The sequence below is a fragment of the Phalacrocorax carbo genome, chromosome 1, assembly GCF_963921805.1.
Source record: "Phalacrocorax carbo chromosome 1, bPhaCar2.1, whole genome shotgun sequence".
Lineage (NCBI taxonomy): Eukaryota > Metazoa > Chordata > Aves > Suliformes > Phalacrocoracidae > Phalacrocorax > Phalacrocorax carbo.
Genome location: NC_087513.1, coordinates 211,309,687 through 211,325,422, shown reverse-complemented (window position 1 = coordinate 211,325,422; position 15,736 = coordinate 211,309,687). Strand labels below are relative to the sequence as shown.

The 15,736-nt window shown below is 45.2% G+C and overlaps 1 protein-coding gene across 6 annotated transcripts; it reads right to left on the bottom strand.

Moving 5' to 3' along the window:
- Positions 1-4,889: 4,889 nt before the first annotated feature.
- TMEM126A (transmembrane protein 126A) lies at positions 4,890-12,488 on the bottom strand. 6 transcript variants are annotated; one of them, XM_064441445.1, is made up of 6 exons: positions 12,355-12,488; positions 11,816-12,000; positions 9,826-9,950; positions 6,422-6,615; positions 5,790-5,904; positions 4,890-5,153 (listed from the first exon to the last, which is right to left on the bottom strand). In XM_064441445.1, exons 3-6 carry the CDS (start codon positions 9,939-9,941, stop codon positions 4,949-4,951), a joined length of 630 nt encoding a protein of 209 aa, XP_064297515.1. In that variant the 5' UTR covers positions 9,942-9,950; positions 11,816-12,000; positions 12,355-12,488; the 3' UTR covers positions 4,890-4,948. The 6 variants fall into 6 exon arrangements, with proteins under 6 accessions (XP_064297515.1, XP_064297516.1, XP_064297521.1 ...); XM_064441446.1 differs by having other exon boundaries at positions 11,816-11,995; positions 12,355-12,440; XM_064441451.1 differs by having other exon boundaries at positions 12,383-12,401.
- Positions 12,489-15,736: the final 3,248 nt, after the last annotated feature.

The window sequence follows — 15,736 nt, the reverse complement described above, 5'->3', positions numbered from 1 at the left end:
GTGTGGGTCGTCTGTTGGAAAGAGGATGAAATGGAGCAGGGTATCCAGGAGAAGTGTTCTTACTCATCTGTCTTTCAAGTTAAGTTTGTGGTGAGGGCCAAACGAGGGCTTTATTCCATGAACTGAAGATAAGGAGTTGTACTTATGAGAATCACCACTCCTTGTATTTTACAGTTGTTTTTCTTTCTCAATATTTTATTAATGTGGCTGTGTTTGACCAATGAGCCACGGAGGAATGGAGCACTTACATAAACGCTTCCGTGGCCTATTGGCATCTTCCTCCTCTCTGTCCTGTTTTTAGGTTCTGAAGTTTGACACCTAATCAATAACATGCTGTTAAACCGTAATCTTCCATCAGATTATTTCCATGCTCAGCACTGCAGTGACTGTAACAAAAGGCTTGAGGGTACTGAAAGGACAGCACGTTTTTAGAGCTCCAGAGCGAGCCATACACTGTACACTCTGATTTTGCTTAATCTTAAATGCCTTATTTGTAGAGAGCAGTTTAAAACAGCCTGCTGGCTTTCCAGCATCCCGGCGTTCTAGTGAAAATAGTCTGCAGCTTGATGAAAAGGAACATTTAAAAAAATGCTTAAAAATGTAATAGCATACTGGCATGCTCTGCCTTTTGGCCTCCAGTTGTACAAAATACCCTGTTCAGCATTGAAATTTGTGTTAAACTACGTACCACAGAACCGAGTGCCATCAGTGTTAAACTGCACGGCCCTGCTACTTCTGTTTCCAGTATTCCTCCACCCCACAGCAGCCTGAAGACTGTTCAGTATTAAAGTAAGAAGCAATTTCATGTTCAGTTCTCTGTTAGTCCTTTACAGTCTGATTCCAGTGCTGTGACTCTTAGTAGCACTCTAAATTAACTTCTTTTTCTTTCCTCTGAAGAGCTAGCAGCGTCTGGGAGGAAAAAACAAATCTGCGTTCTGCCATCGCTAGCTGCCTGGAGAGGTGATATCGAAGGAAGCACAGGGAACCATATTCCAACACTTGGCATCTCTTGGTACTTCCAGATTATCAGATTTCTCATGCTACTTGTCAAAACCGTAATCGGTTTTCCCTGTGAAACACAGATCTTCTGCAAAACACAAAGGCCTTTTGTAAATTTACCGTTTTTTTAAAAAACTTGTGCTCTCTAGGGCTTGTAGTTGAAGAGGTTTTCTGCTAGAATCAACAGTGCTGTTTAGAGGGTTGTATTGCTGTTAGTTAGGCTGTAAATGCCTCAGGGATATATTAGGTACGGGGGTTGTTCAAATGGGCTGTGTTTAAAGAACACCCTGTGTAAAACTGTACATCGACAGTAGCTGATCCTACAGTTTTTCACCCGGTTTAAGTGGGATATGCAGGTTTGGGGAAATAATCCTGCCTTCGCTCATTAGCAGGATGCCAGGAGCTGGACTAGGGCAGGTGCAGGGGTGAGACGGGCATCATTTGCAGGGAACTGTGGAATACACTGTAATGTTGAGATTCAGCATCAAAAATGGTCCGTAGAGAAGATAAAATTAGTGCTTTTTTAGTATTTCTGTTGATTCCTACCTAGAGGCAGTTTCTCAGCATTCTTTTGGGAGCAGTTCAGACTTGGAGCAGTCAAAACTCCATCACTGTAGGTTATGTTAGACACGTGCGTTCTTCTAAGAACACAATAAAAACTGCGATAGGTGCTCTGCAGCTGGCTTGTTTCTGCTAAAACGGCAAAGAAAGGATACAACTCAACCCTGTTCTGACTCACATTTTCAAACAGGGCGGCAGGGGTTTGTTACAGTTGGTGGGATGCCAAGAACCGGTTAAAGCTTGTCCTGTGACAACTTGAGGTACGTTGTACCCCGCGGATGAAATGGGGAAGGGAAGGAACATTCCCAGATTTCCGTGAGGGTGCTCCTTCGCACACGTATGTGCCAGAACTGACAGCATCCTGGTATTCTGCTGAATTCTGAAACCGTTCCAGCCTTTAACTTACTTTTGAGAACTCTTTTTTTCCCCCAGTTGTTTAAGGAAAAGTACACAGGGTACAGCTGAAAAGTTTCCTTTTTGATAACCACACCCACTTTCTTGCCCAAGGAGTATGTAGCTGACCTTGGACGTGACCAATGTGGAACACTCAAAATACATATTTGCAATTTGCACATTCATCAGTTGTGCTGGGAATGAATATTGGTCTTTGCAACTTATTAAAAACATGGAGGAATGTGTTGGGGTTTTTTTCTTGTTACACACGATCTTTGCCTTTCACCCACAGAAACTGATATTTTAAAAAAAAATGTGTTTTAGCCAATCAGACCATTCACTATCAGAGGATGCATTGTCATCATGGAGAACAATTACCACCCGAATTGATACCAGAATGAAAATAGTACTTGGAATGGAAGATGGTTTTGAATCTCATACTTAAAAAAGCGCTAGGATGTGTTTACAGTTTCTTAACTATATCTTGTTAAACACAGTAACAGCCACTGAGCCTTCATTTTTGTTCTTAAAGATGCTATTGCAAAGTGATAGCTTTATGTTATGTTTTTATTATCACAGGTAAGTGGTTCTGTTGGTTAAAGTCTGATGACATCTGGAGATACCATAATTCACTGTCTTGTAAAACACTTGCCCTGTGACAAGCTCTAAAGTGGGGGTGATGAAGGTAAAGCCAAGACGGCTGTTTAGAACCATAAAATACAATCACAGAATCATTAAGGTTGGAAAAGACCTCTAGGATCATCAAGTCCAACCCTCAACCCAACACCCCCATGCCTCCTAAACCATGCCCTCAAGTGCCACGTCTACATGGTTTCTGAACACCCCCAGGGGTGGTGACTCCCCCACCTCTCTGGGCAGCCTCTTCCAATGCCTGACCACTCTTTCAGTAAAGACATTTTGCCTAATACCTAATTTAAACTTCCCCTGACGCAGCTTGAGGCCATTTCTTCTCATCCTATCACCAGTGACCTGGGAGAAGATACCAACTCCCACCTTGCTACAACCTCCTTCAGGCAGTTGTAGAGAGCGATAAGGTCTCCCCTCAGCCTCTTCTTCTCCAGGCTAAACACCCCCAGCTCCCTCAGCCGCTCCCAATCACACTTGTTCTCCAGACCCTTCACCAGCTTGGTTGCCCTTCTCTGGACACACTCCAGCACCTCAATGTCCTTCTTGTAACGAGGGGCCCAAACCTGAGCCCAGCATTCGAGGTGGGGCCTCCCCAGTGCAGAGCACAGGGGCCCCATCCCTGCCCGGCCCCTGCTGGCCACCCCAGTGCTGACACAAGCCCGGGGGCTGGTGGCCTCCTTGGCCACCTGGGCACTGCTGGCTCATGCCCAGCCGGCTGTCAGCCAGCACCCCCAGGGCCTTCTCTGCTGGGAAACTTTCCAGCCACTCCTCCCCAAGCCTGTAGCGTTGCCTGGGGTTGTTGTGACCCAAGGGCAGGACCTGGCACTTGGCCTTGTTAAACCTCATACAATTGGCCTCAGCCCACTGATCCAGCCTGTCCAGGTCCCTCTGCAGAGCCTTCCTACCCTCGAGGAGATGAACACTCCCATGTAATTTGGTGTCATCAGCAAACTTACTGAAGGTGCACTCAATGACCTCATCCAGATCATTGATAAAGATATTAAACAAGACTGGCCCCACCACTGAGCCCTGGGGGACACCACAGGTTTAGATGCAGGCCATTATCGGAACACCACAGGATACAGCAATACTTTGAATTAAGGAATTTTACAGAACAACCGTTGCAGAGGTAGTCCGTCTTTGCTGCTTTCCAGTACGAATCATGCTGCTACTGCGGGTTATAGAAAAATAGAGTACCCGATTTTCCTGTTTTAAGAACAAATTTGTAAGGAAAAAGTAGATAAACATTATAAAACTCTAATACATATTTTAGCAGTGTTAAAGCATACATTTTAAACCAATTCAATTAAAGGTCTCAATGCTGAATTCTTAATTCTTATTAATATTTCCATCTGCATCTCTGGGGATACTAGAATGTTACTGAAGCGTACACAGTTGCTGAGCGTTAATTGTATGGGCTTTACGGTTAAGACTGTGCATCAGATTGAGATGATTGGTTCTGTAGCAAAAAGTAAATCCTGATTTAGTTCTCAAACTGCAGAATACACTGAAGATATCTCACGCAGTAGGAAAATTAGCAGTATGTATTGCTCTGGAACATACAGTCACCAGTGTAAAGACAAGCCTGACACGTAAGTGAATTGCTCTGGACTGCTAATCTTAAAAACTAGAGATAGCCGAGATATCCCAGTAACAGCACCAGCCACTTGAGGCCCCTCACCAGTTCCTTGCTTCAGGAAAAACCTGATTTCAAGGCAAACTGGTTGCAAGGACAAAGTTTGTTCTGGCTAGGCTTTTTTTTGGTCACGATAGACATCCTGTGAAGTCTGACACGAGTGTGACTCCTGATTGTTCTGTGATAATAAGTGTTCTCTACAGTGACCCTTGTAACAGCCTGGACAGGGTAATCTTGTGACAGAAATTCTGTGCTAGCTGAATGGAGAAAGGTTCAGGGAGAAAAATACTCAGGTTTTCAGGAATCTCTAGAAAAACCTTGCCTTGATTCCCACCCCACCCCCACCCATTTTTTTTTTTAAATCACCCTGGTTTGCATTATAAAGAAAAACCCTTTTTCCAGTAATACTCATTTATACAGCTTCTAAAAGCTGTAGCGTCACCTTATAGCCAAACACTAAGCAGGCAATATGAATGCTTTTTTCCCCCCATTTCCAAAGAAAAAACCACCTGTCTCCATAGAGCCATCACTCAGGTGTATACGCTGCGCGGGACATAATGAAGAACTTAACTTGCATTTAAGTTCAGAACTGAAAAGAATGCCAGTGGAGAATCTTAACTTCGGTTTTCTATTAAAAAAGGCAGCACGCAACAACTTCTTCCTTTGTTTATTATGGTTACTTATCCAAGGCAATTGGAAAGTTGCTTAACTTCATGCTTCTAATTCCTCAGGATCCTTGCTAGCGCTCATCTGCTGCAGTATTTTGGCATATATTCCGTGATGTTTAGTGGCAAGATATAATCCAGTTAGAACCTGTATAAGTACACCCAAACCCATCTTTCTAAAGACAGGCTGAGCAACTGTGAGCCAGAAGCGTGAGAGATTTTCTTTCCCTGGCAAGGGAGATGAAGAATACCTAGACAATGTAAACAGTGGGAGAAACTTACTCTTTTTTTCCATCCAATTGAAGCATCAAGATTTAACATTAACATTTAACATTAAAGTCATTCCTCTCCTAAGTTAAATTCACCTGGTGGCACTGGGTACTGAGCTCGCTGCCTGGATAAATGCGATAAACCACCCTGACCGCGCACTGCTGCCCGGCCGAGTCTCACCATCCCCTCACTGTGCTCTGACCCGATCCACAGAATTACACCTGCCTGGGGGTTTGGCTGCTGGGCCCTGCCCAGGATCGCTGAGGTCCCTCGGTGCTGTTTGGCTGGACGGCTGAGCACCAACCTTTGCTGCTTGGCAGGATGGCAGCCACAGCTTCATGTACTCAGGCACACCATGGGTAGCTGGTTAAGTTCCAGCTAAAGACAAGTGCTTTAGAGTGTATCAGTTTGCAGATCTTGTTTCACTTTGGAGGCTTGGTGTGGCTCTCACTAACTTTGCCTTGTAATTAGATGACTCTGAGGTAAATCCCCTTCCATGTACTAAAAGCCTACAGGAAGATGGATGTGCATAGACTAAAACTCCATAGAAATTAAACCAAGAACTGAAGATTTGACCAACAAATACACTTCACTTGTTGCAGGTTAATAAGACGTACCTGGCTGCAAGGCTTGCGTTCATGGGGAGAGCCAGGAGAACAGGATAGAGACCACCCACCACAGCCCCTACCAATCCTCCTCTGACCACAGCGCACACCTCACAGTTTAGATCACCTGCGTGACAAACAACATTCACTGTCACTATCCACATCGCTCCACCACATCCACTTATAAGCTGTGTGCAACAACACGGAAACAGAAACGGCCAAGCTGTACAGGAATGCTAGGAATTTTGAAAGAACAACTCTTCCTTTTGTAAAAAATAAAATCACTCTCGTTCCAGCCCACGAAGAATTTATCACTCTAAAGTTGCCCTTCAAGTGAAATCATACAGATGGGGGAAATGGAACGGCTTTGTTGCAGTCATTTTTAAATGACTCAGTGAAAAATGCTAAAAATCAGTGATGCATAACAATTTTTTTTATAAGCATATATAAAAATACGTATCTCCTTTCTCACTCAACTTGAAGAGCTCACTGCTGCCCAGTGCATTAGATAATCTATTTCCAAAGCCTGCTTTACAAACTGAGGTTTTTCAAGACCACTGTTCTGCAAAGAAAAGCTCCTCTAGTGTTACATCGTGTACAGAAAGCAAAACCCTTTCAAAAACAAGGGATAATGAGGTTTTTACCTGAAAATAAAGGCTCATGCACAAAAACTTCATAAACTGCTGCTGTTGAAAGAAACGGAATAACAGCCATTGGCAAAGTAGACACGAAGAAAGCCCTTCTGACGTGTAGGATGTTCCTGAAGAAGTTATTTGCCGCTAAGCCGCATAAGCTTGAGTTTGCTGCAAGGAAGTACGAGCCATGATTACAAAGGTTCCTGTGAAAGAAAGAAAGTCACTTCAGCAACTGAGAGCTGTGAAGAAGTTTGGTTTACTCAGCGCTACAATTCAGTGCTGAGTACCTACAACAAAAGGTAAGAGAGAAATATCTCGCTGGTGCAAAATGGAGAGTAACTGCTTTCCAACACAACCAGTACGGCATCCTTTGCTCTACGCCTGAGTTTACGCACACCTCAAGAATGAGCTGTCAGAAAGGCTGAGAAGCCTTTTCTGCGCATTTTTTTATTATGGCTAACGGAAACTTCATGAAATTTGCTCTCCTCATCAGCATGTTTCTAAGGAGAATGTTTTCCTCAAAAGACTTTAAATATATCTATATCTCTATCTGTATTGAGACATATAGATAAATGCATAGATCTAATCACAGTTAGCTCCGTAATCAGCCTTGTTTCTAGCCTGCTTACCCAAAAGTATAGATTTAGTTTCAACTGAAGAGCTTACACAACAGATCGGGTGGGACAACTCTGGCAACTCATATCTTGCAATAACGATCGCAGCAGCTGCTGGCAGATCCATTGTAGTGGTTCTGTAGGCTGACGGGCTGTAAGCCTTCCCTGAGTGCACGGAACACGTGAATGTAAGGTCCTACCTTGCTGGGAGGTTACAGTTTGGTAACCTTTAACTGGTAAACCATTTTCTGGTTTACAGAACTGGAGCTTCTATTTCTCCCTTGATTACAGAGGGACTGGATTCTGTTCTCCACCATGTTTTTAACATATGGTTTAGAGCAGCTACTCCTGTTGCAATCTGTAATATGGCGAAGGCAGAACAGAACAAAGTCTGGTCAGAGATAGTCAGCATTTAATATCTTGACAAGCAGTTCCCATCTGAGTACATTCCATCGCAGCAGGTAACGCAAGAGAGGGAAGGGGAAAGCATGCCAGTTCTACAAGCCTGATGAGCAGTTTGCTATTTACTTCATTTGACTCGCAGAAGGAAGTTGTGCGTTATCTTTAGCATTACACCTGGCACAGTCAGTTGATCGGTGGAAACAATGCTTTGCTTTAGGTTTCTGCAAATCTTAAATTCCCGGAATGACAGCTATTGCCAGGCAAAGCAATTAACTGGAAGGCACGCGATTCGGAGGCTGTGCCAATATTAATATGTTAAAAGTGTATGTTTAAAATGTATCATAACTGGATTTATTGCTAAAGCCTCAAAGAAAATAAAATACTTAACCGGTCTCAAAATTTATGCAAGGCCAAATAGCATATTTATTTGCATAAATTATCAAATGTGGAAAATCTCTAAAACATTTACCAATTAGAATACATGATTTTTTAAAATCCACCTACTTAAAATTCATCTACATTTTAACACTTAAGAGTAAACAGTAAAAACTGACAAATCATACAGAAAAAGACTTCAGAGATGTAGGTGCTAATCTTGCAACACTTAAACCATTAAAAACATCTGACATCAATGACACCAACTATTTCTTATTTTGAATAGGAAAATACTTCCATTCTTGGTACATACCAGATTTTCAAACATGAAAATAAGCTACTAACAATTCAGTTCTGATGCTATCTAGCAAAAGAACCTCACTGGTCAGAAATCTCTCTTGCCCTTATTAGGGAGCTATGTTTCTTTTTTTGTGCTTTGTTTTTTGTTTCAAAAAGAAATTTGCTTTTCAAATCACCATGCTCCCGATACTGGGTGTCACTCACAGAACGTCCCCAGCAGTTTCTGCAAACCAGCCATTTCATTCGGTTGGAACGTTACCAATCACAGGCAGTGAAATGCACGTGTGCGTATACATAAACGTGGAGGACCGAGATTAAAATTTAGCAGCATGTTTAGGAATTCAAAATAGAGTGAATTGATGCACCCAGGACCAGCAGAACCTACTTGGGCTTACTGTTGTACAGAACTGCTGCACTGCACGAAAGGAAAGAAAGGGAGGATGGAAGGGCTGGGCTTTGGGTTTTTTGTTGGGGTTTTGTTTGTTTGTTTGTTTTGGGGGGGATTTGTTTGGTTGGTTGGTTTGGGTTTTTTGTTTGTTTTAAATACTAGCTCCTTAGTATTAAAAACAAGAGCTTTGGCGAACAGGGACTCTCTCAGTCTGACTGCAGCATGCTTCCTCTTCCCTTCCAGCCATCAGTGACCTCGCCTCTGGATGCGCAAACTTTAAGTCCTGCCAGGACAGTTTCAAATAAAGGCACACGCCCCTGGCAGCCGTTTCTTTCCAAGGCCCATCAGTCCCCAGGTACCACAGTTTCTATCAAGATGTGGTAAAATCACCACTGCGGCGTGTGCCTCCCCCTTAGCTCCCCAGCAATTCTGGGGAAGGAGAAGTTGCCCTAAGCTGAATGGCAGGGCAGCAGATCCTACGCAAAGCTGCACCACTGACTAATGGGAAGGATAAAGCCTCGGTGGTGTTATTTCTCACCTGTGTGGGGAGGCCCTGTGTTACTACCAGCAGTCTGTTTAGCCAGCAATTTAGTTCTTCTAAAACAAAACAAAAAAGGCAGCTTCCCATTACTCTTATTTATGCAGAATTTATCCCAGATGATACACATACGCAAACAGCTCCTTACAGAACCAGCTCAGGTTCAGTAAGGTTTTGCAGTGAAATGCAATATCACAAAACACAAAAAGGTTGTTTGTGAAGCCCAGAAGGCATTTAGCTGTTTTTGTGCTGTGCAGAACCCCGCTGGTGAGCCTGCACGACTCGGCTGACTCGTCCACCACCACCACCTGGATACCTCAGTCTCGCCTTCCTGAAACGGGGGAGCAGCACAGAATGAAATGCAGAACTAGCAGGTTGATGCTCACTCAGTTCTGGCCCCAGACCAGCCCTGCGGGACACAAGATAACTCCTGCAGAACCAGAGGTATCTGCCTTATGCTCTCCAACATTTCAGTTTCCTAGAAAATTTATTAGCTCCAGCACAGGACAGTATAAATGCTCAGAGCCAGCCAGGGCTGATCAACCATCCCAGAACCTTGAGCACTGGGGAGCACGTGCCAGAAACCAGCTGAGCAGGACCAGGGATAACGGTGAACTAACTATATTTAAAAACACAGAACAACTTTTCTGTTCTGGGCAATAATAACCATCTTCACAATTAAATATTTTTGTAACTGCAAGGAAGGTTTACAATACAAGAGTAAGGGAAAACAAAAGCCTCCAGAAGATTTGAAGTGTTTTATGCACTTATCTTCATTTATTTTACCAGCACTTACTGATCTGCTTTAGGAAGCTCATTGAATAGCTTTTGTATGACTTCCATCCGCTTAAGTCTTTCCAAATACAGTCTATGCTGTGGAGAATCTGGTCCAAGTAACTCTCTTCCTGTCATCTTGAAGTCCTGGATCAGAAGGAACAAACAAACAAGTGTAATCAAAGTTACAAAGCCCCAGTATGTATCAAATGAACTTTCAGACTGTTTTGGCACATGCAATTACAAATGCATTTCCTGTTTTTCATGGCGGAATTTTCAGACACGAAGGGCACAATCCAGCTACAGAAGTCTATGTATTTATGACTACATGAACCCTACCAGACTGCTTTCTTTAGTGACGAGGCAGCTGTGGTTTGACAGTTGCTCTAAGCCAACTTAAGTACTCGCTGTGATGAAAATGGATTCTTTCACCCTCCAGACACTTCTGCCCGAGAACCTCCAACCCTGGGGCCATACAGCAGCTTGAATCAGGAAACACACAGATGAAAACTGCCCAGAGGAACAATGGGCAGCGTACTTGTTTTTTCCAGCCGGATCACCTTCTAACACAATGATCCCTAATGCTAGCAGCACAAAGGAGACACTAATGGGACAGCGGATTTTCACAATACTCCAGGTTTAAATTAACTGTCAAATAGAACCATAAGGAAAAAAACCCAAATAAATCCATTCTTTGAAAAGATTTAAATAAATCACAACGATATCTACTCTGCTGTTACATTCCACAACTAAGGCCTTTTTTGTAATGGGTCTCCTTAGTCAGAGGCATATATCAAGTCGGAAAGCATAGGTTGTATTGGGTTTACATGGCAAGGTTTTGGTATCGGGGGAAGGGGGCTGCAGGGATGGCTTGTGAGAAGCTGCCAGAAGCTTCCTCTGTGTCCAACAGAGCCAAAGCCAGCCAGCTCCAAGACCTGCGGCTGGCCAAGTCCGAGCCCATCAGCGATGGTGGTAGCACCTTTGGAATGATGTATTTAAAAAGGGGAAAAAGCAGCTGCACAACAGCAGCTGGGAGAGAGGAGTAAAAATATGTGAGATGAACAACTCTGTAGGCACCAAGGTCAGTGAAGGAGGAGAGGGAAGAGGTGCTCCAGGTACCGGAGCAGAGATTCCCCTGCAGCCCCTGGTGAAGACCATGGTAAGACAGGCTGTGCCCCTGCAGCCCGTGGAGGTTAGTGGTGGAGCAGATATCCACCTGCAGCCTGTGGAGGACCCCACACTGCAGCAGATGGATGCTCCCGAAGGAGGCTGTGACCCCACAGGAAGCCTGCGCTGGAGCAGGCTCCTGGCAGCGCCTGTGGCCCCATGGAGAAAGGAGCCCACACTGGAGGAGGTTTGCTGGCAGGACTTGTGACTGCGTGGGGGACCCACACTGGAACGGCCTGTTCCTGAAGGACTGCACCCCGGGGACAGGACCCACATTGGAGCAGTCCATGAAGAACTGCAGTCTGTGGGAAGGACCCACATTGGAGAAGTTCATGGAGGGCTGTCTCCATGGAGGGACCCCACACTGGAGCAGGGGAAGAGTGTGAGGAGTCCTCCCCCTGAGGAGGAAGGAGCAGCAGAGACATGTGATGAACTGACCGCAATCCCCATTCCCCCTGTGCCGCTGGAGGGGAGGAGGTAGAGAAAATCAGGAGTGAAGCTGGGGAAGGTGATTTTAGATTTGTTCCTATTACTCATTATCCTATTCTGTTTAATTGGCAATAAATTAAATTTCCCCAAAGTCTAATCTGTTTTGTCCATAATGGTAACTGGTGATCTCCCTGTCCTTATCTCAGCTCATGAGCTTTTCATCGTATGCTTTGCTCCTGCCCTGTCGATGGACGGGGAGTGAGAGAGCGGCTTGGTGGGCACCTGGCATCCAGATGAGGCCAACCCACCACAACAGCCTTTGACTAAATCCTGTATTTAATGATTTAAATGGGGTTTTTTGAGATGTTTTTCCCTGGAGGAAAGTTTCCCAGGCTCACTTTGCTAGTCATACTTACCTTAAGTTTCTTCTATAATCTGAAGCCGGTGTCCTACAGCCTATCAACAGGATCGTGCTTGCTTCGACGCAGGCTTGGTGGGATGCCGGAGCAGAGGAGGCAGAGACAAGCAGCAGGACCTCACCGGGATCAGCGGAGCCGGTGCCACCCTTCAGGTCTCGCGCTTCCACCCCTTCAAACCTGTTCTTTACGTAAGCCACAGACATTACGTCATGGAGCTGTAATTACCCCCGACGTACGTACGACCTTCCCCGTCCCCCCGCACGCCTCTGTAGGGCAGCGGGCGGCCCCCAAGCCCCCGGGACAGGACAGAAGCCTCACACCAGGAGGCTGCGGCGGCTCACCCCCCGGGTTTTGGACGCCACGGAAAGCCCTTAGCGGCCGTTAGCAGCCGTTCCCAACCGCCTCTAACCCCCTCGGCAGCGCCCCCACACCGCATTCACCCTCGCGGCCTTAATGCCAGAGGCGGGCTCCGACCTACACGACCTTGAGCGGTACCGCCAGACACACACCACGCAGCCCGGCGCTCCCGCCCTTACAAAGCCGCTCCCGCCGAACAGGCCTCACCGCCTACAACATGGCTCCTCCCACCTCACGCCCCTCCAGTGGGCGCCGCCATCTTGCCCGCTCACATGACCCAGGGTTTTCAGAGGACACCTTTGATTGGGCGTCCCCCACCCGGCCCAGCATGGCGGCTCCCGATTGGCTGCAAGCCGGCGGGCGGGGGTCAGCGCCCGGCCCGGCGCTGGTTGCTAGGGGCGGCGGATGGCGGCGGCGGTGGTGGTTCCTCCATGGGGCCAGGGCTGAGCGGGGATCCTGCAGCCGGCGGCCGGCAGGCGGGGACTCCCCGTAGCGGAGCCGGGAGCCTTCGGTGGGGGGAGGCCCAGCGCTCGGGGTAACCCGCTGACCCGCTCCCCTCGCCCCGGCCTTACCCCCCGCGCTGGGCGCTGCCCGCCGCGCCGCTCCCGCCTTGCCCCCTCAGCCGCGCGCCGCCCGCTCCTCTCCGGCCTCGCCGCCCCTTTCCTCCCCGCCAGCCCCTTTGTGCTCCCCGCCTGCCGCCTCGCCCCACCTCCATCCCTCCCTAATCCCCTGCCTCTTCCCCCATACCTCAGCACCCCGGGGGGTTCCGTCCTCTTCCTCAAACCCAGCCCGCCGCCTCCCCTTCACCTGCGACCCGTCCCCCGAGCCAGCCCCGTCCCGAGGGCGGCAGGGCAGCCGAGGGGAGAGGGGGGAGCCCCTCCTCGCAGGGAAACGGGGACAAACAGATCCCAGTCGTGAACGTTAAAGAGCAAAACAGCCGCGCTCCCCTTCACAAACACGGTTTTCATCTCCTGAAGAAGACGATGCAAAGCAAAACCCTGCCATGTGCATCGCAGCTCCTCCTGCGGGGAAGGGAAGCCTTTGGAGCTTGTCCACCTTTTTCATACTTTTCCTTAACGAGCTAGATGAGGAAAATCTATCCCGTTTCTGTTTCTCTCTTTTTGTTTTTCCAGAAAAAGGGCGAGAGAGAGAGAGAGGCTCATACTGAAGCCAACCAGCTGCGCTTCTGAGTGGGAAACTGGACTGATGTCATGGCTTGCTTTTTATTTTATTAATACTTCATTATCTCTGAAAATGAACCTTTTGTGAAGCTCTTCTCCTAACGCTCCTTATTCCTCTTTCACGAGGTGGCTGCTGTGTGAGGGAAGAAATGGCATGAAGTAAATGACTCCGGTATAAAGCAATCTGCTTTGCCAAAGTGCCCAGTGAGCAGCACTGTCACTTTAATAATTCCAGGTCAAGGGATTGCTTTCCTCGTTTTCAATCCTCTTTTTTAATACATGGGAGGATCAGAGAGAAATTAAAGACCGTAAGGCTGGGTGGCTCGCAGATAATAAAAATGAAAGTGACTGGCCAGTGACTTCTGTTGGGTAAGAGGGTGATACTTGAAAGCTGTTGTCCGGTGAGGAAAAAGGGACCTTTTCAGTCTGCTGCGTAGTCACCTAATACATAGCTAGCAAATTCATTCAAGAAGTGAAAGAAGTTAAAGGGTCACTTTGGATTGTTTTTGTCTTCCTCCTTATTTGGATTATTTGGGCGTTTTTGTCCCGCAAATAATATGTTTTTGAGCATGTACAGGTGGAGTATTGACAGCTGCCTAGAGATGGACTGTGCCTTAATTGTATTACACAAAATCTTTTAATTTTCAAACTTTGCTGCCAGAAGAGGAGTTATAATAAGGTTTTTATATTGCCAAGGAACATTTTCTCTTGTATTTTTATAGATTCAAAGATATTTTAAAGAAATTGAAAACATCTCTTAAAAAGAAAGCTTCTTTTTTTTCCCTTTATTCTTCTCATTTGTGGGAAGCATCGGAAGTCCAATACAAGAAAACAGCAAGTATGGATAGAAATGAAGATTGAAGCTGCATTTCCTAACTGAACTGTAGAAGTGTTTTGCAATAGATAGCCAGTTGCTGACCTCGCAAAGTGTTCCACTAGTACATCATTAATACTTGTAAATAAGTGCTTGCAACCAGATTCAGAAGTAGGAGGAAGAATGCCGGTCAAGAAGAAAGGTGGGCTATGAAGCTTCATATCTCATATTGCGTCTTCATTTTGTTAGATTGCTGATTTCCAGTACTTAAAATTTCAGATTAAAAGTGTTTTAATGGGGGATTGAAATTGTTTTACTTTTGTGCTGAAAATGGGAGAAAAAATCTGTGCGCTTACAATAATATTTAGAACTATTTATGTGCCCTGTTTTAACACTGTCATGTCAAATTTGGCCTCAAATATTTATTTTGTAAAGGTCAACTGTCAGAGATCTTGAACAGACACCAAGAGAAAAGCTTGGCATTTGATTTTTGTAAGAAGCCTCTTACAAGCGCTAATGAATTTTAAAATAATAGGTTTAGTCTATTATCTATTCTTTACATGTTTGGTGGATAAACATCAGCCATCAGTAGCAGCATAAATGAATAACAAAGTTTCAAGGCTAATTTTAAATAAAAGTTATACAAGTTGTGTTTTGAAGGCGATTTGAATGAATGTGTTTTTTTAAATTGTTATTTTAACTAACCTTGACTTCCATCCTTTAATGCAATATAAAAGTGCTATATTTATGACTGTAGTATGGCTGCATTTAAGAAAAGATGACCAGCCTTATGCTTTGCCCCTTCTCTCCTGAAGTTTGTGATTACAGCAAGTATAGAAGCAGCTTTGGAAAATGTGGTTTCCAGTGTTCAAACAAGAATTGGGGGATATATGAGGGCAAATTCTTACTCTGAAAACACGCGTCAACCTTAGGTTGTTTCTGGTTCCTTGCAAGTATGACACCAATTTAAAATTTCAGGATATGCTAATAGAGTAAATGGCATGTGAACCTCTTCAGCTCGGCTCATCTGTCCAGATGTCCCTGTGTCTGATATATCCCTGGATCTGATGATACCAAACCCTGGGTGCAGGAGCAAAAAGTGAATGTTACAAATCAGAATTGGGGATATAGTCAATGTGACGATGGATTCTTTTCCTTGTAGGAATAACCCTTCAATATTAGTTATGAGGTAACATTCACTATGTAAATCATGATAAAAACATGCAGTTTGCTAGAATTATTTTCTTACAAAAACAATAAATGGGATTTTGTGATTGTATTTGAACAATGACAGTGTGGAAACAAATTTTCAGAACAAGGATATTTTAATGAATCATATTGTCATTCATGTAGTTACTTACAATTATGTGTAGTAAAGACGGGAATGTGTATGGAGGAGTATCACCCCTTAATAATTCATCCTGCTGTGCTGTAAACCTGTCACCCTTATGTACTGGTGAGGCTTGCGTAGTCTACCTGTTTACAGAGGAAAATTAAGACTGTCTTTTCATATTTTCAGTGTTAATCCTGAATTAGGTGATTTACACTGAGGATGTTTCTGTGCTG

Coding starts and splice junctions, on each gene's coding strand:
- TMEM126A (XM_064441445.1), bottom strand. CDS start 9,941: ATGACAGGAAGAGAGTTACTTGGACCAGATTCTCCACAGCATAGACTG. Junction 6,616..9,825: donor GAGCTTCCTAAAGCAGATCA/GTAAGTGCTGGT, acceptor TTTCTTTCACAG/GAACCTTTGTAATCATGGCT. Junction 5,154..5,789: donor AACGCAAGCCTTGCAGCCAG/GTACGTCTTATT, acceptor TACATTGTCTAG/GTATTCTTCATCTCCCTTGC.